This window comes from Gopherus evgoodei, chromosome 17 (assembly GCF_007399415.2).
Source record: "Gopherus evgoodei ecotype Sinaloan lineage chromosome 17, rGopEvg1_v1.p, whole genome shotgun sequence".
Classification (NCBI taxonomy): domain Eukaryota; kingdom Metazoa; phylum Chordata; order Testudines; family Testudinidae; genus Gopherus; species Gopherus evgoodei.
The window spans coordinates 17,695,354-17,721,785 of record NC_044338.1 but is presented as its reverse complement, the minus strand read 5'-3'; the positions used below and the strand labels follow the sequence as shown (position 1 = coordinate 17,721,785).

The 26,432-nt window shown below is 45.4% G+C and overlaps 1 protein-coding gene across 2 annotated transcripts; it reads right to left on the bottom strand.

Annotated features, from left to right (window-relative positions):
- Positions 1 to 716: 716 nt before the first annotated feature.
- DHX33 (DEAH-box helicase 33) lies at positions 717 to 22,354 on the bottom strand. 2 transcript variants are annotated; one of them, XM_030536339.1, is made up of 12 exons: positions 22,132 to 22,354; positions 17,227 to 17,387; positions 16,172 to 16,399; positions 15,220 to 15,390; positions 13,764 to 13,949; positions 12,632 to 12,743; positions 11,746 to 11,905; positions 10,816 to 10,904; positions 10,050 to 10,177; positions 8,110 to 8,313; positions 7,198 to 7,284; positions 717 to 6,697 (listed from the first exon to the last, which is right to left on the bottom strand). In XM_030536339.1, exons 1-12 carry the CDS (start codon positions 22,337 to 22,339, stop codon positions 6,389 to 6,391), a joined length of 2,043 nt encoding a protein of 680 aa, XP_030392199.1. In that variant the 5' UTR covers positions 22,340 to 22,354; the 3' UTR covers positions 717 to 6,388. The 2 variants fall into 2 exon arrangements, 1 of the variants encoding a protein (XP_030392199.1); XR_003996892.1 differs by lacking the exon at positions 717 to 6,697 and having other exon boundaries at positions 7,199 to 7,284; positions 7,872 to 8,313; positions 22,132 to 22,291.
- Between the last annotated feature and the right edge of the window lie 4,078 nt (positions 22,355 to 26,432).

The window sequence follows — 26,432 nt, the reverse complement described above, 5'->3', positions numbered from 1 at the left end:
CGTGCGGGAGCAGAGGACAGGGACCGGCCTCTCAGCCGGAAGTGCAAGCCATCACCCGGAAGTGCAAGCCATCACCCGGAAGTGTTTCTCCCAGCTTCCGGGGCGTGGGGCGCCGGACTCGGACTACGGTTCTTCTGTTCCCGGCTAGGCCTCGGGGGGGGCGGGGGGCCATAGCTGTGAGAGAATCATGATAATCACACTCCTTTTATGACTGCGGTTGAGGTCCATGAATGCGAATTGCTGCCCAGGGGTTACGCCGTGATTACGGTAATTAGTGTCTGCAGATGGACCCACCCACCGCCTTGGTTTTCTTCCTGAGGGAAGTTACACACCGGGGGGTGAGATAACAGACCAACGTGTTTGCGAGAAGGGCTCCAGTGGCAGGTTTCTCTTGCAGGGCAGATGGGGGGGTGGGGGGTGTGTTGTTTTACCTTTTGGCTGCATGTTTCAACACATACCTACTTGTGGAACTCCTTGCCTGAGGAGGTTGTGAAGGCTGGGACTATAAGTGTTTAAACGGGAACTGGATAAATTCACGGACGTTAAGTCCATTAATGGCTATTGGCCAGGATGGGTAAGGAATGGTGTCCCTGGCCTCTGTTTGTCAGAGGATGGAGATGGATGGCAGGCAAGAGATCACTTAATCATTCCCTATTAGCTTCACTCCCTCTGGGGCACCTGGCATTGGCCACTGTCAGTAGACAGATACGGGGCTGGATGGACCTTTGGTCTGACCCGGAACAGCTGTTCTTATGTTCTACAATGGGGAGACACTAGCCATTTGAGCACCGAAACGTAAACACTAATCACTATTTTAAACAGCCTGATATTTGGTAGTTGCCACTTCTGCAATTATATGCTTTCAGAGCTGTATTTGGTGGGAGAGAGGGAGTCTGCTTAATTTGTACTTAAATCATTGTGAGTGGTGAGGTTGGGTGTCCAGCTTGAGAGGCATTACAGAGTCATAATTTTCAGTGGCTGCTCAACTACCATAAGCCTTTAAGGCAGAGATACTGAACAGGTAGCCTGTGGGCCCAGTCCAGCCTGCCAGAGGCTTTTAAGTGGACCTTACATCCTTTTATTTGCCATCATTATTTTCTCTGGAGGCTGGACCTTGACCAAAATACTTGACTACCTCTACTTGAAACTGTCTCAAGTTGGCATCCACAATAACTAGTCACTTTTCAAAACTGTGGGCTATGGTTACTCTCAGCTGCAGCACACTTGCTTTCTGCTGAAATTGGGTGTTGGCTTTTCGGTGAAAGAAAAATTCCTATGGCTCAGCCTTCACACCCCCGCAGTACATTGGCGGTGGGAACCAAGCTCCGTGACTACCCCTGTGGGAGCAAAGGCTGAAAGGGAGACAAGGGGATGGGATTATAATATGTCTACTGCTTTCCTGGGCTTGTGGTGCTGCATGGACGCAGTAGGGTTGCCAGCCCTCCAGGATTGCTCCAGGAATTAAAGATTATGTCATGTGATGAAACCTCCAGGAATACATCCAACCAAAGCTGGTAACCCTAGGACGCAGCTGGGCGTCCTGAAGCCTTTAAGGCTGAAATAAATACTCAATAGGTAGAACATGGGCCAACCCCCCAGGTGCTTTTAAATGGCCCCTGGGGCAGGGACTCTTGGCTCCATTTGCACAGCGCCTCGCACAGGGGTGGGGTTCGGGGAGCTCCAGCTTGTGGGCAAGATCTTCAACAGTGGGTAGTGAGGTTGGGTGTCCAGCTTGAGGCGCATTAAAGAGTCGTAATTTTCAGTGGCTGCTCAACTACCAGAAGCCTTTAAGGCAGAGATACTGAACAGATAGCTCTGGCTCTGCCCCCAGGCTGTGCCCACACAGCGTGTCGCAGCACTGCTGGGGGCCTAGCGAGGGGCAGTTACTTGCCCACATCAGTTGCAGAGCTGGCAACAGAAGCCAGCTCTTCTGCTAGAGTATAGTTGGAGGCCACCCCTGCCATATAACATTTTTCTTTTCTCCTGTGTCAATCATGACATTGCATCAAGGGACCAGCTGCTAATTTCTCACTCTTCAGATTTCCATATTCTTCTTTCTGCAGATATGCTAAATCACACTATTTTTGTGACCCAAGAAGCTAAAAAAAAACAAAAAACCTGCAGCCGGGAGTAGGATAATGAGTCCAAGTTAAAGACATCAGTATTTACAATTTTTCCCTGAACACTGATTTTTTTAAGGCTTATAGAAATCTAATTTAATAATTGTATAGAGGCCAATGAAAATTGTACAGGGCACTGAAAACTCATGGGCTAAAAATAAAAGTATTGTAAATTTATTAAACTTTATCTCAATATTCTCTCTCCCACCCTTTATAAGATAACAGCATTCAGCTTTTCATTCATTTTTACTAGTCCCCTTAAATGTATTTGAAAATAGAATTAACAGTCAAAATAACCTAGTACTAATATACTGATATTAATTTTAAAAGAAGGACTGACCGGGGACATGCACCCTGCCATAACATGCTGACCTTCTGTATGAGTTAGTGATGTTACTCTCTAGTGACCAGCTCTCAAAAAAAGACTCCAGGAAAACACATGCACAAAAGGACTTTAGGTCATGACAGCAAAGCTATGCTTACAATAAAACATCCTGTTACAAGAATCAAAAGTACAAAAAAGAAAATCACTATGTAAAATTAGAAATTGTACCTAAACATACTATGAGGTACTTTTAATAGCCACTTAGCTTCCTCACTTCAAAGCCTGAGCTATGTATAGAACATAAGACAACCGCTTCTTGAACTTGGAGTTTAGCCATCTCTTTATTATGGGAAAGTCAAATGTACAAATTAGTTGCTTCTGAATGGATCTCCCCTCCCCACACCCAATCCCCATACATATTAATAGGCTGTCCAAACAAAGTGTGCTTTTCTTCTGCTTTCCCCTACAGATGCAGAGTTTTTGTATAAACACAGGAATAATGATATACAGTGTTTTAATAATTCCCTGCAGTTTGTATGAGTTATAACAACCAAAGTAGCAACATACTGTTGAAATGCCATCCAGAATTGCAGCTGGTCATACTCAGAAAGGAGGCAAGTTTGCCCCTAGCCCCTCAGCATGTTTCTTACCAGCAAGTATACAGTGAGAGGTACAACTAAGGGATACATTTATACATTTCCTCTAGACCTCTGTACAAAGTCAGTGTCACTCTGTCTGGAAATAGATTGATACACTTCACTATTCCTGGAAGCAGAAGGGAAGATATTCTAGGCGTACTGTGTAACTGGAGTGCACCCATTTATACTAATGCTGCTCTTAGGAATCTGTGATTTGCAGATATTGAAGAGTGTAATTCAGGTTTTAAAGAGAAGTATTTGTCATAGATTTCAGTGGATGAGGACCAAGGTAGTCAGAATAATAGTAGCCTTACATACTGTGTAATTGTGAAGCATTTAACCAGGAAAAAAAATCCAAGATAGAAAGCATAACTTCTCCCTGCAGATCACACAGTGAAGTCAGCAGTTTATCTGTTCATAAGGATAATTGGTTTTCCAATATGATTCTATCCCTGAGCAGCACCATTAAAACTTTTTTTTTTTTAAATAAAACCAATGTTTGAAAAATACAAGAGTGGACTAAACACCATTTTAGTCAAACTGGGATATCCCAGAGCAGCTCATGTTAACAAATCACAATAATTAATAAAAGTTTCCCATCTTCCCCTTTTAGACATCTAATCTGCTTTAATTTATCTCATCCTAAAACTGAACAACTCAAACTGTGCAAAGAGATTTCTGCTGAAACTAGAAGTTGCCTCTCCCAGAGAAGTTATTTTAGACGTACTCATAAGGATAGAATTTTAAAACTTCTTACAATTTTTCTGCATCCTCATTCAGACATAACAGAACAGTCCATTCCACTCATTCAAAACATTACTGGGCAAGTAATATTTGGACAATCAAGCAGTTAGACTGGCTGACCCTGCCTTAGTCCCTGTATAAAACACAGGATTAAAAAATAAGATTGGTTCTTATTGCATTTTCCTTCAGAGAAGACTCTGACCACTAGATGCTGGATGAAGCCCCAAATGCCGAAGACAGGTGTAGCATTCCTAGTCCATGTTGCCATGCTACAAATGTCTAATGAAGGACAAAAATAATCAAGAAAGGCAGAAAAATACTGGTGTAAAATGTAATGGGGGAAATAAATATCTGATGGTTAAAGAGCTTTTGAAGGAAGTCTGACTCCAAATTACATCTTCATATTTTTTTTTCCCCTGGGAAGTTTGCCACAAAATAACTTGATGAGCTATTGCAAAGGATAAGACTTACAGTGATCTGCTATCTCCAAGCAGTGAACTTGGAAGTTTTAACCTGGCCAAGAAGGAAGGATGAACAAAGGTGGGGGCGGGGGGAGACACGCATAGTGGAGGGCAATTTCTTTGCTGCCAGAGTTCTGGGTTAGTCTGGAACAGTCTTTGCTTCTGCTTTGAAACCTTTGGCTGCCATGACAAAATCTCTTCAGGCAAAGACTGGCACAAAAATTTCAGAGGGCAAAATACAGAAGTTAACAGTCCAAATTCCACTCCTCATACACATACTGAGGAATAATAATAATGTGTCTCAATAACAAAGCAGAGGAAAAGACTGTACTCAGAAGACAGCTGGCTATAAAGTCAAGTGGCATTTGCAGAGAGGGGATGCAATATAGACCACTGCCAAACTCAACAGTCTGACTGGATTTCTAAGTAAGAGGCAGAGATTTCTTTAAAGATTTGTGCTTTGTGGGAATCCTAAAAAGCAAATATGGAAGATAACAGTTTTTGCTAATTCGTTAGACTGTCTGCCATGTAAAGAGCCTGCGATCTTTATACTTAACTTCTTTCGCCATCTCAGTTGTAAATATCTGTTTTACCATCTGCACTTTTATGATTCTTCTATGGATTACATGGTTGTAAATTGCTAGAAAAATATAACTAGCCACACCTGCCCAAGCAAAACTTAGATGTCACAGATGATAGCTTGTTGCCAATTAACAGAAGCATCCAACTCATTGGGGAAACGTTAGCCAACTTCTTTAACAATACATATTACCTATAAGAGCTCTGCAGTGGCTGATCCTTTCCTTAGATTTAACTCTGTGGTGGTGGTGAGCCCAGCATTCCCTTATTGCTGCAGCATGTGTGCACGTTACGTATTAATATCAGGTGATCACCACCACCAGGCAATGTACAACAATTTCTCTTGCTTGAGAGACAATGATTTTTAGCACTAGCTCTCGAGGCAAGAGCCACAGATCACTGCTGTGAACAACAGAGTGCTACAGATAAACATAGACTTAGGAGGACCAAGTGCCAATCCACTGCTTTCCCTAGTTTGGCTTTGCAACTGACTTCAGATTCTGCATCCGTATGCAAGAAAAACTGTGTGTACAAGGTTCAGAGACTGGCCTTCTACGAGCCTAGAAGAACTAACCTCTTCAGTGCTGACATCGACTTCTGTGGTGAAGTGCCAGCGTTCCATAGGAATACTGGCACTTTGGTGTGGCCATACAGGGGAAACCCTGGAACCATTTTACTTGCATGGCACCCAGTTCGCTACACAGCTACATGAAAACCAACTGGATGATGGAGACAAATTTTGTTTAAAAAGACACAGCTGGGCTGGTGATGCAGCAATGAGAAACTAACAAAGCATTTGAAAGATGCCTAGCAGTCTCTCTGCTAGCAGATGACATGGGTTAACTGATCATCCTCTCTTAATGGGACTTCACCTCTATCAGCCCCGCAAGGTTTGTCTAACAAACAGGCACAGGTGATGAAGAGCTGTCAATTCAGATAACTCTTTACTGGCTTTCAGATGGGTCAAACGAGGTGGTGAAAGTGACATCAGGCAGAAAGATGTCTGATGAGGTAAAATACATTAGCACCTCCCTCCGAAAAATATACATTTAAAAAAGGTATTTTTGTCCTGTTAATATAATTATACATAAAGATTTAAAACTTTTTGCCGATAAAACCTGCGAGGGATACAAGGACAATTGTCAAAAAATACTAGGTCTGCTCAGAAGAGTCCCCTTGGGACTCGTTTCTTCACACACAACCCCATTATACTTCTGTTTTAAAAACTGAAATCCAAGACCATCACCCCCCACCCCCAAATATATACATATATATATTCACATATATACTATATACATGTATAATATTTCCCTCTTATCTATTAACTGTCATAAAAGATGATTGTTCTAAGCCAGTGCAGCAAGAGTGCATGAGGTATGGCTCTTGCAGAGAAGCCATTTCCTGTACAGTCCTACCAGATTGGCAAGGCAAAGCTCTAATGTTCCTGTACATTCGTTACAAAAATCTTATCCCATGACCCTAGGAATCCCCCACAGTTAGCTTGGTGGCACCAACGGTGGGTCAGTTCTTGGCTGCTCTTAGCTTCCTGCGGAAGTAGTCGGGGGCAGCATCATACAGCCAATCTGCATCCACTACACACAGGTCCCTCATGTAGCACTTATTGGTGTGAAGCAGCTCGTTGTACATTACGCAGGCTGGTTTGCAGTGGAAGAGGACCGAGGAAGGATGAATTGCCACCAGCTGGTGGGAGTCTACGGTGGCATAGGTGCCATCTGGTTGCAACTCTGCAGTGTTCATAAAGAGGCTGTGAGCCAGGCAGCGGCGGATATTCCCCGTATCCGATCGGGAGGACTCAATCGGTAATGATAGCTGGTTAGTAACGAGAGAGAGAGAGAGATGGCAATCCCTTGTGTTTGGTGCCCTGCAGCTCAAGATCAGACACTCAACTAACATCAAGTCTCATAAAACAAGCCTGGAAAAGTCTCACAATCACCACAAAGTCATACCACAGTGGGAGTGAGAATGGAATCAGGTGGCTTCTAGCGCAACACAAAAGCCTACATCACCTATCGCTTTCTGGCATCCCTTCCAATAACTGTGAGCAAATATGGTACGAACAAAAGCTCAAAAGGAATGGGAATTCCAGTTCAAGCTTGGACAACTGCCACTATTATAAGTTTGCGGGATGCTTGCCCAGACATGGGTCCAAGCTGCCCATTACAGGAATTAGTTTTAGTCCAACCATATTCCAACCAGGAACTTAAGGCACAGTGTTTCCCTCTACTAGGATCTGGTACAGGGAAGTCATTTGGGGGTACAGGGGAGGAAAAACAACAGGACAATGGAAGAGTTTTACAGCAACTAGTTACCTTTAGGCAAATGTCCCTGAGCTGAGCTCTGACATCCAACACCAGCATCATGTTCCTGTTGTTCACAAAGTTCTCTCTGCACCATTCCTGCAGCAGAGCAAGTGGAAGCCAGAACAATTCACTTATTTATCAAAGATGTTAGGGACATTGTCTTTGGATCAGATGTAAAACAGAGTCCCTAAATCACATACCCATTCAAAAGAGAGCTGCTACCCTTCTGGCCAGATTCACAATATGGACAGTTAGACTCAATCTACCTAAATTCCCTCCTACAGTTCCAATTAAACACAGTATTCCTCACCCACTGTCCTAAACTGTTTGGTGGGTTTGCCATGTGACATGGAACAGCTTCTGCGCTTCCTCCCCAGAGATGGTGAAAGTGATTCCTAGAAGCACCAAGTTTGTAAATCACACTGTGAGCCCTGAGGAGGAAAAGCACGCTAGGAAGCCCAGGATGCTACTCTACATATTTAGTAATCAGACTGGAGAGTTTGATTTGTGGATTAAATCCAAATCCCATCTACAAAACTTGCAGAAAGGCCCAATCTCTTTGTAAAGAGTTCCGAAATGATGAAGAGCATTGCCAGGCATTTCCTGGTGGTCAGTTGAAACACAATCCCACCCACCTGGAACAATACAAGGAGGAATGATGACCTTGAGGTTAAGGTGCTCACCTGGGACTCGAAAGAAGGGTTCGGTTCCCAGCTCTGCTGCAGAGTTCCTGTGTGACCTTAATTAAGTCACTTATTCAGCCTGTAAAATGAGGTTAGCCCTTCTCCATCTCACAGAAGCATAGTGAGGATAAATATATTGATTAGGAAGCACTCAAATGCAAAGCAAAGTGCAGGTATATGGAGAGAGGTCAGATCCCCAGCGGACGAGTTATTGTCCAGAGGCTCCATCCCCACCTACCTTATTGCCGCTGACATTTTTAAAGGCTCTGTATATATTGAGCAGGGTGAGGTGATCCCCCTCACTGGAAATGAACTTCTTCCGGACAGACTGCACTTCATCCCGCCGGGATGGGGGGTTGTAGAGGATGCTGTCCACCGAAAGCAGGGACACGATGGTCAGGATCTCCTCCGTGCAGTGGAACTTGGGGGACATGAGGATAGTCTGCAAGGCACAGAGCAAGAGCTGCTTTCATGGATTTCATCACTAGAAAGCTGGCAGATTTCGACAGCACAGTAATCTTGGTGGGTAATTCAAACTTTAAAAGATACCTTCTCTGTGTTAAACTAACTCCTGGCTCCATAGGCTCAGATATAAAAGAGAGGGGAACTCTGGTTTATTCTTAAAAGCATAGAAGACAGAGGGAAGACACGTACTAGCGGACATAGCTTGTCCATCCTCATGTCAATGTAGTATCACGGAGGCACTGGTAATAATAACTATCATTATTCTTATAAGTTGTCCTCATCTGAATGTGCTAAACTACTCACAAACCTTGAATTACACACACTTGCTATTTAGGCACACAGATATACACATACATGCACACTATTGGGGAGAGCTGATCATTTTAAGGAAGTTTCAACCTAACACCGCTCATTCATATGAAAATTGTAAGGCAGACAAAAGTCAGCTCTTTTGGAAACTTTGGTTTCAACTCTTAACGTGCCTAATTAAAATCAATTAATGTCCTACCTATCAATAAGAGGCGCAAGGTAAATACCAAACCAGTGAGCCTGACTTCAATACCAGAGGAAATGGCCAAAGTAAACAGGGTTATAAAGCACCCACTAGATGAGCAGGATATGACCGGGACAAACCGGTAGAGTTTCTGTAAAGGAAAACTGTGCCTCTCTAATCTACTAGGATTTTCAGCGCATGTGAGGCTACAGCTACTCAAGGCCAAGTTCCACATCTACTGAATAGCAGCAATACTTATGGATATTAATAGGAGCTGCTGGTAAGCAGAGCCCAATCAGGCATTCATTCTCCTCACATTAATCCTGAGGGCATTCTGTGCCAAAAAATTAAAAATTCTGCAAAATTCTGAAAATTGTATTTGTCAGATAAATGTGGAAGTTCCAGCTTGGCACTGGGAAGCAGAGGCCACTGCCGGCACAGAGGTGGGAGATCACTCTGGGGCTCATCGGGAGGTTCTGGGTGCAGGGGGGTGAGGCTCAGCGGGAGGGTCTGGGTATGAGGAAGTCTGGATGCACTGGGGCTAGGGGATGAGGGAGCAGCTCCCTGGACAGGAATCCCTCCCCCTACAGCTGAGGAGCGCTGGGTGCAAGAAGTGGTGGGCGGGGAGGACAGTTTGCAGAGCTTCCTACAGCCAGGAGAGAAATCTGAGGGCGGGTCTGGATGCTGTGCATGGGAAGAGGAAGTCCCATCCTCTCTAGCCCAGCTGAGTCCGGCACAGGGTAGGAGCCCCCAGTCAGGTCTTCCCAGTCCCGCCTCCTGCCCCACAGTGATTTACCTCTCTGCCAGCTGCCCTGGGCACCTGAAAGATGCTGCTGGGGAGGGTTACATGACCGTTCTTGTGGCTTCCCTTTGCTTCCCCGTCAGAAAGTTATTTTTCTGCGGGGAAGCAAAGAAATCTGTGGGGGATATAAAGTCTGCGCATGTGCAGTGGCGCAGAATTCCCCCAGGAGTAACAAGTGTATTGTTAGGAATGTATCACGGTAACAGCACCTGTATGGAAGGTACCTTGTCATTCCACCATATGTGGAAATCTTACATGGAATCAGAAGGTAAATGTGGGAAATTCAGTCATAACAAATCTCTTAACTCATTAGCAAATCAAAAGGAAGTCGTTTAAAGGAGCTTGAGAATAAGAGACTGATAACTATGGAAAAATATATCCAGCTAAAAATAAAAAGCTTGTTGCCTATCATTTGTACTTTAGAGAATTTGGGTTCCAGAGGAAATGCTGCCATCTTCCTTCCCAGTGGGGTCAGAGTAACCTGATCTTCCTTCCGGTCCACAGCCCCCAGCAGATCCAGTTGCTCAATGGCTGCCTGGATGGCATCTATCAAGACAGAATGGTACAGCCAGTTGGCTTCATTGTTGGCAATATCAGCAGAGGTTAGGAGGACTCTCCCTGGCACTATCAGAGGCAGTGTCCCTGGGTCAGAGTGAAGGACAACGACATGGCACTGCTGTGCCTATTATGATTAAACTGCTCGACCCTCCAGGGCTGTCCACCAGGCATGTTCCACTGACCCAACACTCACAAATTATATTTTAAATAGAAGCAAAGGTAAGGTTCCCAAGCCTTGGCAGCAGCCCTGTCAGGACCCCTGCAAGCTGCTCTCCTTCTCTAGAAGCCTCCCACCAAGATTTCTTCAGATTCTTTGCACCTCCAGCCTACTTTTATCCCATGCTAGAAGTTGTATTCCCCAGCTCCTGCCACCAGTGGGCCTGCTTTCGCAACACTGGCCACAGTCAGTGAGCACTTAAGGGAATCCAGTCCCCCCAAACGGCAAAAGATTTCAGTGAGTTCACTTGTCAGCTAGACCCATCGGGAGAGGTGGCAACAGTCCAGGAAGTGTTACACTCCTTATGATACGGGCTCCCCCAGCTCTCCACTATCAGTTCAGCCAAAACATTTATATTCAGACAAATTCTCTGTGACCTGTTACCAACACTGCCTTCACACCCACTCACCTGGGGATGGCTTGGACATAAAGTCGAAGGTGAGAATGTTGGGAATTCTCAGAGCCAGGAGCTGTAGCATCACACTGGCCAGGTTACACCTGCAAAGGGAGAGAAAAAAAAATTAAGAACCTCAACCACCTGTCTCTGTTGAGGCAATTCAGGCAGACCTGCCAGACTGGCCCCTCTGAAATCCCGCACGCTGAGGAAGACCAGCCCAAGCGTGGCCTCTGCGCTCCCCTGGCTTCAGCACTCCTGCAGAGTGGCTGCTTCTTCCAGCAGCACTTCCAGCCACACAGCAGAGGGGAGGAAAGAGCTGCAACAGGAGCAGAGGGAGCTTTTACACACTCATTTTGGTCAGGAATGGCGGAGAAGCATAATAAGGGAAAGCAGTATAATACAAAGGGCAGAGATCAAAGGGCAACAACCAAGGTGACATTGGAAGTTGGAATCTCCCCAGAACAGCTGATGGTATTTGGCACAGAACTTCTTGGATTCTGAGCCCCCATCCCTGAGGGCTGAGCAAGGACACAATGGGTAAACCAGCAAAGAGTCCTGTGGCACATTGTAGACTAACAGACGTATTGGAACATGAGCTTTTGTGGGTGAATACCCACTTCGTCGGATGCATGTAGTGGAAATAGTGGGTAAACCAGTCACTTCAGCTGTCCCTTGTAGCCTCATCGGCCTGCTGCCAGTTATGTCACATGAGATGGGACAGTACAAGCTTAAAAGGGATGGGGAGAAAAAGCTACAAGTCCGGACTGATGGAGGAGGTGGAATAAAATACCATGTTCTTGTTTCTGACACCTTCCTCCTGGCAACGGGGCTGCTGGTGGAGACGGAGCCAAAGCCTGAGCTCTGACCCCTTCTAGCTACATAGCAGGATCTGGCTAAGGGAGGGCAAGGCTTTGTGTTCGGGGAAGTGGATTCTGTTCTCACCTCTGTATCTCAGGTATCGTCATTTTATCAAACTTCTCAAACTCATCCTCTGTGTAGAGCCGGTAACAGATTCCACTGTCCTCTCGTCCCGCTCGCCCTGTACGCTGCCATGCCTGGGCCTTTGACACCCGCTGCACAGCCAACACCTCCAGGCCACTCTCTGGGAAAGGAAAAGAGTCCACATTAGTGAATATTCACATATGCGGGGCTTTGGAAACACAGCTACTGCCAATTCGCACGGTGGCTGAGTACTGATCCTGGGGGAAGAAAGAGCATCACCTACTGAAACACCACCACTTAAAGGTAATCTCCCATCCAAACACTAAACAGGCCTGTTCTTGCTTAGCATACAAGACCTGACGACACCTACATGGTGCTGCACCCACCTGGTGGCATTTCACAGCTCCAGGGGTATTTTTACACTGCACATAGACACCCACGCCTGGCCCATACCAACTGACTCGGGCTGAGAGGCTATTTAGAGTGTAGATGTTCTGGCGCAGACTGCAGCCTGAACTCTGGGACCCTTCCACTTTGCCCAAACAACTACACTGCAATAAACAGCCCCGCAGCCTAAGTCAGCTGGCAGGGGCCAGCCACAGGTTTTTAATTATAGTGTAGACATACCCCAGGAGGCCCAGTAGAATTCCACACTTAGCTGACTCTCCCTGTATACACCCTATCCCAGGATCAGATGAGCATTGGGGAAGAAAGCACATTCAGTTGACAGGAAGAAAACAGACATTAACAAAACACGCCTGGAACACGATGTGTTAAAGACTGGGGCAGAGGGGTGTTTTAAATCAGCTGCTATCAGGGTTTAGTGCCTCCACATACATATCGAGAATTAAAAATTATTTCCATATCACTCATCTCAACTCCTCACCAGGGCTGAACTTCTTTGCTTTAACCATGCCTGTGTCCACAACGTATTTTATTCCCGCAATGGTGATGGAGGTTTCCGCAATGTTGGTTGAAAGGATCACTTTGCGATAGCCCTAGGAGGAAGAGCAAACAAAAGAATATCACCTAGCTCTTACCCAACACTTTGCAGCAGTACATCTCAGAGAGTTTTACAAAGGAGGTCAGTATCATTACCCCCATTTGACAGATGGGGAAACTGAGGCAGCCGTGAATTTGCCCATCACCACCCAGCAAACCAGCGGCAGAGCCAGGAATAGAACTCAGGCTCTCTCAAGTGCCAGTCCAGGACTGTATCCAGTAGGCCACACTTGCAGGAGTCCCAGCTCCCACTTTCCCACCTCAGTGTCCCAAGATTCACACATCCTTATTGGTGTGCTTTGACTTGTTACACTTTATTGTGTCAGTGTGACCAGTGTCTATGGCTACCTTAAAACTCTAGCCACTGGGCAGATTTCTAAAAGAAAGGAACTTTGCAATCGAAAACAATTAGTCAGATCAAATCCAAGACCCCCAAAGAGCTGTTTGCAGTGTAGCCTTTAAACCCTTTTGCTTCCGGTCAAAGGCATGAGATTAGGATCCCTGAAGGCATGAGTTCTTATTTATCCACTGGCTAGGAACAACACAGGCTGAAGCAATGTAAGTTCCTCTGTGCACATACACACAGTGCTACCAAGTCTGCCATACCCTGGAGGTTAGTCTTCTTGGAATTTCAGTATGACCTGGAAACTGCCCAGTGAGGCTGGCCAGCTGGAATGGTGCTTTCTGTGACAAGGCTCTTAGTCCACAAGGATCCTTATAGAGCACGTTCCAAAGGCTCTGCATCTCATTACCAAGCCCTTGGGCCCTCATTCCGCTACCTTTTCTGTATCCAGGGCAATTATTCCCATATTGGGGCTAATGTCGAGGAGAGACTCAGAGGTGACACCCCACATATCGCAATGAAAACATGTACCCTCTTGTCTCCAGGCAGTAGTCAGCCATGGTCATAAATGAGGATTGTTTTTAACCCACGAGACGTACAGCCTTCCTTTGCAGGGAAATGGACAGTGATGTGGATGCATCAGCTCCCCCAGGTGTCCCCGAGCCTGGCTTACCTTGGGTGCAGCCTGAAAGACTCGGAGCTGCTGTGTGTATGGCAGCGAAGCATAGAGGGGCATCACCACCATCTGGGGGCAGCCATCGGGCAGGTGCTTGGCGATGTCTCGGCAGGTTTTGGTCATCGCTTCGATCTCTTCCTGACCAGTTAGGAACACCAGGATGTCCTGAGAAGAAGGTGCTTCCTTGGGGGTTGGGGAATTAGAAACAAGTGTAAGCCGGGGGGGGAAGAAGACTCCAGCAGAAATAACACAGCAGTTATCAGTGGCAGCAAATCTTCTGAGCTCTCCTACCAACAACAGAAGAGATGGAGCAGCTGGGGAGCAAAGCTGAACGTGTGCATACAGAGCGAGGTGCTGAGCACCCCCGGCTCCCACTGCATTCACTGAGACGGAAGGGGGCTCAGCACTTTGTAGGACCACCAAGGTGTAGAAGGAAAAAAACCCTAGAGAAACTGATGTTTCTGCTTTGTTCAACAACTTTCCAGTGCACCCGAACAAACAAGCTAGTCTGCCTCCCAGTGGCAGTACAGCTGGCCAGTAATCACATAAAAACCTCGAGAAGAATAGTTAGGACAGCTAGGCTGCATACTTTGCTTAGCAGTCTCCTTTCACCTCCAGACTAGAGTTCAATTCCTACAAGCACAGCAACAATAAGTATTTTAACAGAAGCAGACGCAGGCTATTAAAGGTTTAACAGCTTTCCACCAGTCACTCCCCTTAAAAGCCACTGTATACATACAGCTCCGAAAGCACCATGTCACTGTGTGCTCCAGTGGAGAGGAGACACGCTGGATATATTTCCAAAGACGAGAACCGCAGGCACCTCTTTCAAAAACCCAAGACTAACCATCTGGCAGTTTCTCGTTGAAACACTTAGTGCTAGTCATAAAATATTGATGAGCTTTTAATTCATTAGATTTCCATTTTCTGTATAGTTTCTCTTAACAACTACATCAGGGAGGCGATCTCAATGATAATCGAAGACTGGCATTTTTTCATTTTGGTGCTCTTTGTGGATTCCACAATTCTGTAAGTAATGGGGTGCAAATAAATTATTCTCTGGAGTGCAATATTTTCCAATAATGGGAGTCCTCATCTAACTCAGTCACACCATCAGCATCATCTACCCAAGAAGTAGATTTTAAAAGATTATAGGGCCACCTGGCCCACACTGAAGTATGAAAGCTAAAGATGAGAATAGAATGACATACAGAACAATCTTTGAGTTCTACTAATGATACAAGGTGCAATTTCAGGCCATGGGATATTTGAGATCATGAATCTAGCCAAAGCCTCACATTAATATAGCTCATTCAGACTTCAGGGGTGACGCTAAAAGAATCCTCAATGCTTGTAACTACCACTTGGATCTGAACAGGCAGAACGATAACAGATGAAATATCCAACTGCAGCAACGCAGGAGCAAGGCATGTTCCAAACACGCCAAAGGTACCTGATGGATTTGGAAGACCGACACCAGTGCTGCTTGGAGGTAATCACTCTGAGGCTGTTTGGTGTAAAAGATCTGGATTGGATGTTGCCGACCTTCTAGATAGAGAACTGGGGCTCTGTTGAAGTACTGAGAGAACTGGTCTACATCCATAGTAGCTGACATGATCACCACCTACAAAATGGGAGCAAGGCAGGTGCTATCAATGGGACTCAAGCAAGAGACATTTGCCAAAAGGCCTACAAAACCCAGCCTCCTTAGACTGCTACGATGAACACCCAAACCACCAAAGGGTAAGAAAGGCTTTTAGTGCAGAAGAGAGCTAATTTTTTTTCTTCCGGGACCTCAAGTCTACAGCCATCCACTCCCACTGTGTGACACCCCAACATGTGTTATACACATCACCCCATACGCTACGGAAGGAGTGGAGAAGCGAGTTTAAAGGGTTCCAGACATTTACTAAAAACAACTATGCCCGGTTAGAACATTCAGACTTAAGAGATGGCTTTCAAGGGAATGTGTTCAAGCTAAAAAAGTCAAACATGACGAGGACCCCGCCCTTAGGGTGGGTCTTCATAACATAGTTAGCTTGTGTGTTACACCAAACTCAACTCCTGTCCACACACAAAAAAACCTCTAGCTCGCGTTAAGTGGTGCTTTAAATTAGCTGGTGAGGATGCTCTTGAAGCTGCAGCTAGTAATGCAGGGAGGATGTAAAAGCTGGAATTAGAACACAGCAGCAGCAAATCCACTCTGCTGCTAACCAAATCACTCTGCGTCACTCCAGCGTTCTTCTGAAGTGACTGGAGCTAGGCTCTCTCTAGCGCACTAACTGGAGTGTATCTAACTCAAGCTAACCATTTCAGTGTAGAACTGCCTTTACAGGTGGAGAACTCCCACTCTCCATCAGCATATTGCATTCCGCTTGGGGGCCAGATGGGGAATCTGCACTCACTTTGAGTGGGAATTTGCCCAAATCCTTCCGTTTCTTTAGCGCCGCTTTCACTACCCCAAAGAGCACGTCTGTGTGTATTGTCCTCTCATGAGCTTCGTCTAGAATGACGACACTGTATTTGCGCAGCAGGGGATCGCCAATGGCTTCGCGGAGAAGCATCCCATCCGTTAGGAACTTGATTCGCGTCTCTTCGGAGGTGAAATCTTCAAAGCGCACCGTGTAGCCGACCTAAGGAAACAGTCATGCAGGACAAGGCACAGACACCAAATCACGTACATTTATAGCAGCTGTGATTCACACTCAAGGATCCCAAAGCATCCAGACTATCCTTACAGCCATCCCTTCACCCATATCCAGTTAGAACGGAAAGTGCAATTTAAGGAGGCTGCATATATTTTCATTCTGTGGGTCACAAGCCCCAAGATTCTAACCTACCCCAAAGAGAGCTGCCAAAATCTTAACATAATCACTATCTGGCACTGACAGAGGAAGTTCATTCCTGAGAAAACCTGAAGAATTCACTGTAAAATACAATAAACACAGACGATATAACCCCCTTTCCCAGAAGCCAGTGAACTGGATCACAATTTGTTAGCATTCATACATATAAAAAATTGAAGTAGAGTGAAGATCAAACACTGCCCACAGATCACATGCTCAGCTTCAGGAGCTACTAAGAGAATTTAATTGTGACTGCAAGTACAAGCGTTGACTGAAATTATAGGGAGATGTGGATAAGTGATGCATGTTGACTAACAATTTGAATTCAGTCTGTTAAGTCTATAAGCAGGTACACTAATTTTTATTCATTAGCCAGCATTTTTTTAAATAAAAGCAACACAGCTGGCCCCCACATGGTGAGAGAAAAGCCAAGCGGGGCTCAGCCACTGGGCTGGATGGAAGAGAGTGTTTTATTCTTGTATACTATTAAATGTAGACAGCACTTTATCCCTTGTGGTTCTAGGATCCATAGAACTGCTCTGACCACCTGCTGTCCTCACCTACCCAACACGACCGTGCGTCTCAACCGCTTTATTTGAGACCACCTCACATACCAGTTTTCCCAGCTCTGTTTTCTTCTCATCCGAGACTCTAGTAGCTAAGGATATAGCAGCCACTCTGCGAGGCTGGGTCACCGCAATGATGCCTTGGCGGCCGATTCCTGCTTCATAGAGGTACTGTGGGATCTGAGTCGTCTTCCCTGAGCCTGTTTCCCCTATAGAGCAACAAATGAACAAACAGCTGTTATTTTTGTAGCATCTCTAATGAGAGGCTCTCAAGCCATTTTGCAAACATTTGTTAATTAAGTCTCATCCCTCCGGGAGGTAGGTGTTGTTCCCATTTTGCCAATGGGAAAGCTGAGGAAGAAGGAATTAGGGTGATTTAGCCTATGGGAACAGCACCCAAGTACCCCAGCTCTAAGCACTAGATACAGCACTTTACTTGATAACGCCCATCTCATTCCCCATGGTTGGTCCCTGGCACAGAATTTTAAAGGCAAACCACAAGTAAATAGAAGCAGAGTTCTGTATGCTACAGAAGTACTCCTAAGAACATTCAGCACAGCACAAAGCCTACGATTCTTCCTTTTAAATTTCCTTCAGCATCACAGCAACCTGCCACACTCAGACCCCTGGATGGATCGCACCTTCCTAGGAAACCCCTGCTGGAGCATGGAGCTGGCTCGTGAGGCTCAGATAAGTGGTTTCTTTTCAGCATATATGGCACTAGTGTGTGGCCTGAGTTTCAAAGCTTATGAAGTTATGCTCCCATAAAATCTTGGGAGCAAGAGATAGATGAGACCCATTCAGTCATCCAGTCTGCCTCCCTGCCACTGCAGGACTGGCTCCTACAGTAGGCTTCTTAGTGTTTTGTGCAGTTTAGTCTTAAAAGTTCCAGGCAACAGAGCTTCCACAATTTGCCATGGGTGACTATTCACAGCTGGAACTGTCAGTTCCATTACTGTGTGATACAATTGCGATTCCTAGACAGATGGGAAGCAGAAAGCCAAATGTAAGTCGCCCAGCTGCAGACTGGTGCAGAGGGAGGAACTATTTGCCGCACTTCTCAGCTGCAGAACCTTCAAGTGGCATATTGGAATACATATTTAGCACGTGATAATGCAAACCGTACAACTATAGAAGGGAAATGCGAAAAGTACTGTGCATTCCTTGACTAGAAAATTATTGTGGTCAACATTTTTTTGAAGTGTTTGCTGATTGCATGTGTGAAATTTGAGGCACTTCATGTCTAATTTTAACAAGTGCTGAGCCCCTAGGTTTCCAGCTGGAGTCAATGGGATCTGCGACTCTTCAGCTCCTAAAAGTCACACATAAGGTGTCTCAAGCTGGGCTCATAAAAACAGAGGAATCATTACTGAACACTTCTGAAAATTCAACTGAGAAGGTGCTTTTCCCAAGGAACAGAGGGTTTTTCCATTTTTGGATTTTTTTGGCTGGGGGGAGAGGGAAGGAACTATAAGATCATAGAAATGCAGAACTGCAAGGAACCTCATGAGGCCACCCAGGTCAGTTCTTTGCACTGAGGTAGGATTAAGTATTATCTACCACCCTGACAGTTGTTTGTTTAACTCGTTCTTAAAAACCTCCAATGACAGATTCCACAACCTCCCTAGGTAATTTGTTCCAGTGTTTAACTACCTTTACAGTTATGAAGTTTTTCCTCATGTCTAATTAAAGATCTACCTGGATGAATTTAAACCTAATATTTCTTGTCTAGTCTTCAGTGGTTAAGGAGAACAATTTATTACTCTCCTCTATATAACAACCCTTTACATCCTTAAAGGCTTATTAGGTCCCCTCTCAGTCTTCTCTTCCCCAGACTGAACAAACCCAGTTTTTTTAATCTTCCTTCATGGGTCACTTTTTCTAGACCTTTAATCATTTTTGTTGCTCTTCTCTGGACTTTCTCCAGTCTGTCCGTATCTTTCCCTAAGTATGGTGAACAGAACTGGACACACTGCTCCGTTTGAGGCCTTATCAGTACGGAGTAGTGAATAAGAATTGCTTCTTATCAACACTCCTGCTAATACATCCCAGAATGATGTTTGGGGTTTTTTTTTTTTTTTTTTGTTTGTTTGGTTTTTGTGCAACGGTATTACTCACTGTGTATTTGTGCAGTTGGTTATTCCCAAGTATGGTACTTCACATTTCTCTTAATGAAATTTCATCCTATTTATTTTAGACGGTCTCTCCAGTTTGTCAACATCATTTTGAATTCTAATCCTGTGATCCAAAGCACTTGCAATCTCTTCCAGCTTGGTATTGCCCACAAACTTTATAAGTATAATCTCTGTGCCACTATCCAAACCATTTATGAAGATACTGAATAGAACCAGACCCAGGACAGACCCCTGTCCACCCAATATGCCCTTCCAGCTTGACTGTGAACCATTATAACAGGGGTGGCCAGCCTGAGAAGGAGCCAGAATTTACAAATGTACATTGCCAGAAAGCCATGGTAATACGTCAGCAGCCCCCCATCAACTCCCCTCCCACATACCGCGCTCCCACCGACAGCCGTGCTCATCAGCACCTCCCGCTCCCTCCCCACACCTCCCGATCAGCTGTTTCATGGTGTGCAGGAGGCTCTCGGAGGGAGTGGGGAGGAGCAAGGGCAATGCACGCTCAGAAGAGGGGGCGGGAAGGGGTGGAGTGGGAGCAGGGCCTGTGGAATAGCCAAGGGGTGAACAGTGAGCACCTTACTGGCACGTTGGAAAGTTGGCGCCTGTACTTCAGCCCCAGAGTTGGTGCCTATACAAGGAGCCGCATATTAACTTCTGAAGAGCGGAGCCACAGGTTGGCCACCCGTGCATTATAATAATTACTCTCTAGAGAGGGATAGAAAGCAGCAGTAAACTTCTTGGCTTTCCCTATACAATTAAGTCACTGCAAGTCTTAACTGAGAACCGTGCAACTCAAAGTCAGACACCATATAGTATGAACAAACAATTTGTATCCAACTACTGAAAAAAGCTAATGCGGTGAGGCAAGGTATTTCCAGTAGAGATAAGGAGGTGTTAGTACTGTTATACAAGGCTCTGATGAGACCTCATCTGGAATAGTGTGTGCAGTTGGTCTCCCATGTTGAAGAAGGATGAATTCAAACTGGAACAGGTACAGAGAGGGGCTACTAGGATGATCCGAGGAATGGAAAACCTGTCTTATAAAAGGAGATTCAAAGAGTTTGGCTTGTTTAGCCTAACCAAAAGAAGGCTGAGGGAAGATATGATTGCTCTCTACAAATATATCAGAGGAATAAATACCAGGGAGGGAGAGGAATTATTTAAACTTAATACCAATGTGGACACAAGAACGAATGGCTATAAACTGTCCATCCGGAAGTTAGACTTGAAATTAGACAAAGGTTTCTTACCATCACAGAAGTGAAGTTCTGGATCATCTTTCCAAAGGGAGCAGTGGGGGTAAAAGACATATTTGGCTTCAGGACTAAGCTTGATAAGTTTATGGAGGGGATGGTATGGTGGGATAGCCTAATTTTGGCAATTAATTGGTCTTTTAGCAATTAATTGGTCTATTAGTGGTAAATATGCCCAGTGGCCGGTGATGGGATGTTAGATGGGGTGGGATCTGAAATTCTTTCCTGAGTGTCTGGCTGGTGAGTCTTGCCCACATGCTCAGGGTTTAACTGATCGCCATATTTGGGGTCGGGAAGGAATTTTCCTCCAGGGCAGACTGGCAGAGGCCCTTGGAGTTTTTCGCCTTCCTCTGCAGCATGGGGCACAGGTCATTTGCTGGAGGATTCTCTGCACCTTGAAGTCTTTAAACCACGATTTGAAGACTTCAGTACCTCAGACATAAGTTAGGAGTTTGTTACAGGAGTGAGTGGGTGAGATTCTGTGGCCTGCTTTGTGCAGGCGGTCAGACTAGACAATCATAATGGTCCCTTCTGACCTTAAAGTCTATGATTCTATACTAAGGGCACATTGTGCCTAATTACTAACAGCACTTTAGATTAACACTCAAACAGTTTGAGAAAAAAGCTTTTCATTATATGTTATACATTCATGTGGTTCTCCATTTGAAAAATGAGCAAGACTGTAAACTCTCTGAGATAAGGACTGTCTTTTACTCCGTCCAGTACAATGGGGCTTCATACCTACTCGAGCCTGTGAGCATTCCCATGACACAATCAGCTTCATTTCCCAGCACAGAAGGTTTGGGTTATGAACATTGTAGGAAAATGTTTGTTTGGACAGAGCAGTTTCTTTTGGAACTTGAAGAAAGAATCCACACAAACTTTGCAAATACTTAATTATATCTATCTAAAGTACTTATATGACCCCCATCACCACAGTATCTGAGCATCTCACAATCTCCAGTTAATTTATCCTTGAAGCATTCCCATGAGCCTGGACAGTGCTATTTACTCCATCTTTACAGAGGGGGAAACTGAGCCACAGAGCAAGTGATTAGCCCAAGGTCACATAGGAAGACTGTGGCAGAGCTGGGAAACTGAACCCAGAACTCTCAATTCCTAGGCTAGTGCCCTCACTACTGTCCTGCTCGGCTATACAAAGCTCAAGGATGGGCCAAGCCCAAGTCACTCACATCCCTTTTCACTAACCCCATGTCTCAGCAATAGCTGTGGGACCAGACTCCTGGGCAGAGGAGGAATAAGTTACTTGTGTGCCCTGGGAGGAAGAGGACTGGCTGCCCCGTCGGGGTGGGAGAATAGGGCTATTCCATGGGCTCGTTAGCCCATGAGAGCTCCGGGCAGGCGAGGGTGGCACGAAGGGCTCCTGCCAGGGGAATGGGATGCTGAGTGCGCCCTGGGAGACAGCGGGGGGTAGGGAAAGCCCAGCTGAGAAGAAGTAGGCAGAGTGGGGGGGTGCAGGGGGCTCCATGGCGGAGCGAAGAAGGGCGGGGGTCTCTCCCAGCCCTGCCCCGCCGGGAAGGTCGCTCCCAGCCCGCGCTCACCGATGAGGATGGCGCTGTCCAGGCTCCGGAGCTGGCTGAGCAGCGGCCCCCGTGCCTGGAAGATGGGGAGGCTCCTGCGCTGCGTCTCCCCGGCGCTGGGAGCCGGCGGCTGGCGCTTGGCTCCGGGCGGCGCCAGCAGCATGGCTCTGCGGGGAGGCGGCGCCAGCTTCAGTCTCTTGGCCGGGGGCAGCTCGCCGTCCTGAGGCATCGCCCCCGGGCCGCGGCCGGGCCGGGATCAGCTCCCGCAGGGGCACATGCGGCCGCCCCGGCCCTCGCCCACGTGTTCCCGCTGCCGGCCGCGCACAGGGATTACAGCCCGGCTCCCCGGGACTACAACTCCCAGCCTGCCCCGCTCCCGGGCCTGCGTCCCACTAGCTCAGAGCGGGGCAGGCTGGGAGCTGTAGTCCCCACGGCTCACACGTGGAGCTGGTCTGCGTCCTACCTTAGCATGCTACGGGGGGGGGGGGGGGGGGCCGGGCCTGCGGACTTTACCCTGGCCCAGCTGGGTAGGAGCTGTCCATCAATTATGTAAGGTATTAGGAGGTGGATCCTTAATTGTGGGGGCTGTGTCACTGTTACAAGGAGTGGGTGGATCTTGAAAAAATCCCTCCCAAAATGTTATGTAATTTATGGTCAACCCCTTACTCTACCCCCTCTTTTCCCGAGGCTGCCAGCTACTTGTTAAGAAAAGTGTGAGAATGTGGGTGTAGAGCCCACTGACGCAGGTAAAGATTCACCTGTATGCACCCCACCTTTGCTGTCTCAATTTTATACTGATAAAACCCTATGTGTAAGGATGATTTTAAGGCTTCTAACATATCCCATAATAAGGCATCCACTTACCTGCCCTATTGCCATAGGCATATTCACACAGTGTTCAGCATCTTGTCTTCAATCACCTGAGGAGTGTGAGAAGGAAAAGTGCATAGAGACAGAGCATTGGCGAGCCTTCAACCATACAAAGGATAATGGAAAAGGAGACAACAGAGAGGGGCACTGGGAAAGTCAGAGCCTTCCAGCCCAAAAGAAAGGGGGTGGGGTAGGTCAAAAGAGGACAAAGACCTAAGCTTAGGAGTCAAAATGAAGAGGATCTGAAATCTTGGATTAGAAAAGAAAGAACAGAAGAGGGATATAGATGAAAGAAATGCACCAAGCAATTCCAAATGGCTCCCAGGCCTAGAGTTTCTACTAGTATCCCTCCACCGAGGACATTTGACAGTCCATAGTCACCACATTCAAAAATACACTGAAAAGTTGATTAAACACACATTTAGCACAGAAATAGGCTTTATATGTCCCTTTTAAATACTGTTTCTGGCCTTTTTTGCTAAAGACATCCACTACCCCACTGTTATGCTGAGAGATACTGGTGACAATCACAAACTCTTTGAGACTAGGTATGAATGTACCCTGCAATTAACGTAACATAACTGTCAGGATGAATTAAATTAAAAAAATGCTGCATCCTCCTGACCCCTCAAGACAAAGGAAGGGTTGTGAATCCACACACAAGTTTTTTGAGGTTTTTTTGGCTGAGTATTGTTTGTTTGGCTGAGTATTGTTTGGGGTAGAACAGAACACAGAGGCGCACAGGCAAAAAGTAAGGAAGCCAAGCAGTAGCTTGTGAGCACAGTGTGACTATGGAAAAAACTAGAGCTTTTGGGTCTGGTGCTGGCTAAAGAGGCTCCAAGCCGTAAGCTAAGAAACTGCCCCTTTTTGTTTCTGGTTCCTCCTGCATTTGGAGAAGCAGGACTTTGTATCTTTCCTTATAAATAAACAAGACCACAAAGAAAATAGCAGATTCCATCAATTTCTGCTTCCAACTGGAACATCCCCAGGCCCTGAAATCTGACTTGCCGCTTTTCAAGCTGAGTGGCTAGAGTACCATTCTTTGGGAACATTTCTACCAGAAGTCTTCATGGGAGACTTGGCCTAGGGCTAACACTTCTTTTCTCTGTTCTGATGGAAGGTCCAACCGAAATGTGGAAATTAGCTCTCTCTGTTCTTCAGAGAGGGAAGGCAAAAGATAGTGTATTTAACTGTGAGGACGGAGTCACCTAGCCTAATGGAAATAATGTCACCCTGTTAAATATCTCACTACTAGCAGTATCATCTTCTGCAGTTCACTTCCCCTTGGAATTAACTAATTACTTTCTTAAAAAATTAGCGTCACAGGGCATGGGGGAATGGACAGCTTATTTTTATTTTTAAAAGTGTACAAGCAGCAGCTTAAGCATAAGAATTCTGGAGTCCTACTTCTGAATTTTAGGCCCAAATATGACAACATATGGGTAAACTACTTGTCCCCTCCCTATTATTTCACCAGTATTGGGCAGTCACCACAGAATCATAGGACTGGAAGGGAATTCAAGAGGTCTTTTAATCCAGTCCCCTGAACTCAAGGCAGGATTAAGTATTATTTAGACAATCCCTGACAGGTGTTTGTCTAACCTGCTCTTAAAAATCTCCAGCGACAGAGATTCCACAACCTCCATAGGCAATTTATTCCAGTGCTTAACTATCCTAATAGGTAGGAAGCTTTTCCTAATGTCCACCCTCAAGCACCCTTCCTACAATTTCAGCCCATTGCTTCTTGGCGTAGCCTGACAGGTTAATGAGTACAATTTTTCTCTCTTCCTTGCAAAAACCTTTTATGTACTTATGTTATCACAGGGGTACGCAACCTATGGCACGAGTGCCGAAGGCAGCACATGAGCTGATTTTCAGTGGCACTCACACTGCCCAGGTCCTGGCCACTGGTCCAGGGGCTCTGCATTTTAATTTAATTTTAAATGAAGCTTCTTAAACATTTAAAAAACCTTATTTACTTTACATACAACAATAGTTTAGTTATATATTATAGACATAGAAAGAGACCTTCTCAAAATGTTAAAATGTATTACTGGCACGCGAAATCTTACATTAGAGTGAATAAATGAAGACTTGGCACACCACTTCTGAAAGGTTGCCAACCCCTGTGTTATCATGTCCCCCCATCTTCTCTCCTCTAGACTAAACAAACTCAGTTTTTGCAATCTTCCCTCACAGATCATATTTTCTAGCCCTTGAATCATTTGTGTTGCTCTTCTGTGGACTTGCTCCAATTTGTGTAAATCTTTCCTGAAATGTGGCACCCAGAACTAGGCACAATTGTCCAGTTCAGGCCTAATCACTGTGGTGTAGAACAGAAAAATTACTTTGTGTGTCTTGCTTAGTTGCTTGCTACCATGCTTCCCAGCACACTGCAGCAAATAAGCTTACCTGGCTGCACTGAAAGAACACAAAATTAACTAGCTGCTTTAGAAAAATACTCCAACTTCAGTTTGGGATAATGTTAACTTTGGAATCTGAAGGTGGGAGAGTCTTAACCAAAGGTACCATTTTAGAATCACAAATGAAACACCTGAAAATAACTATGGTTGGTTCCTTAGCAGTAGCCACCACACCATCTCCTACACCATTTGTGTAACGAATATTTACTTCAATAAAGTGTGAGTCCCTGAGGTTTCAAAGAGATGTAGCTTAAGAGAGTTTGAGAGACAGCTTTCCAAACTGAAGTATAATTCAAAGGCTCTGATGTGGAACAATCACTGCCACGTATTGGGAATCTAATTTGACTAAGCAAGTGTTTTCTTCAGTGGTTCTTGCTACTGTTAAATATTTGATGCATGCAATTTATGAAGTACATACTTTTCTTCATTTAAACTTTGACAAGCGGTTCAGAGGATGAGCAGCTTTGTTTTTAGACTATGACCAAATTTCTTCACACATCTGTTAAGCACTTAGCTGGCCTATAAAATGTCTTATGAACACGCAGTCTGTCCCATCACCTGCAGCCACCTACCCTCCTTGAATGATCTTCAAGGAAAGAATGCTGTAGAAAGTGCCGTTGGCAATTTGACACACAGCACTCTCAACAATAGTACAGGATGGCGTTTGGGGAAGCGGTGTTCACTTACAGTCATTAAAGACCGGTTGGCATTTTCCCACAAGAATAAGGTTATTATATATTTGGATAACTGCATTCCACCTCCATAAAATTTTACTGCTACTTGAAGTGGCTGTACGTCCTGTCATAAACTGTTGTTTATAATTTCTCAACACTATTATTAGTGGCTATAACCAATGGAAGTTGTAGAGGTAGTTCAGCTTTTAGTAAAATTTAAAAGAGTAACAGTCGTTTAAAGCCACATAAGTACCTAAGACAGACACAAAAAAGGTGGCTTCTTCCTATTTTAAGTTCAACACATGATTTGTCTCTCTCTAAAGTAAATGCTTGAGTTATTATAGGACTACAGTGG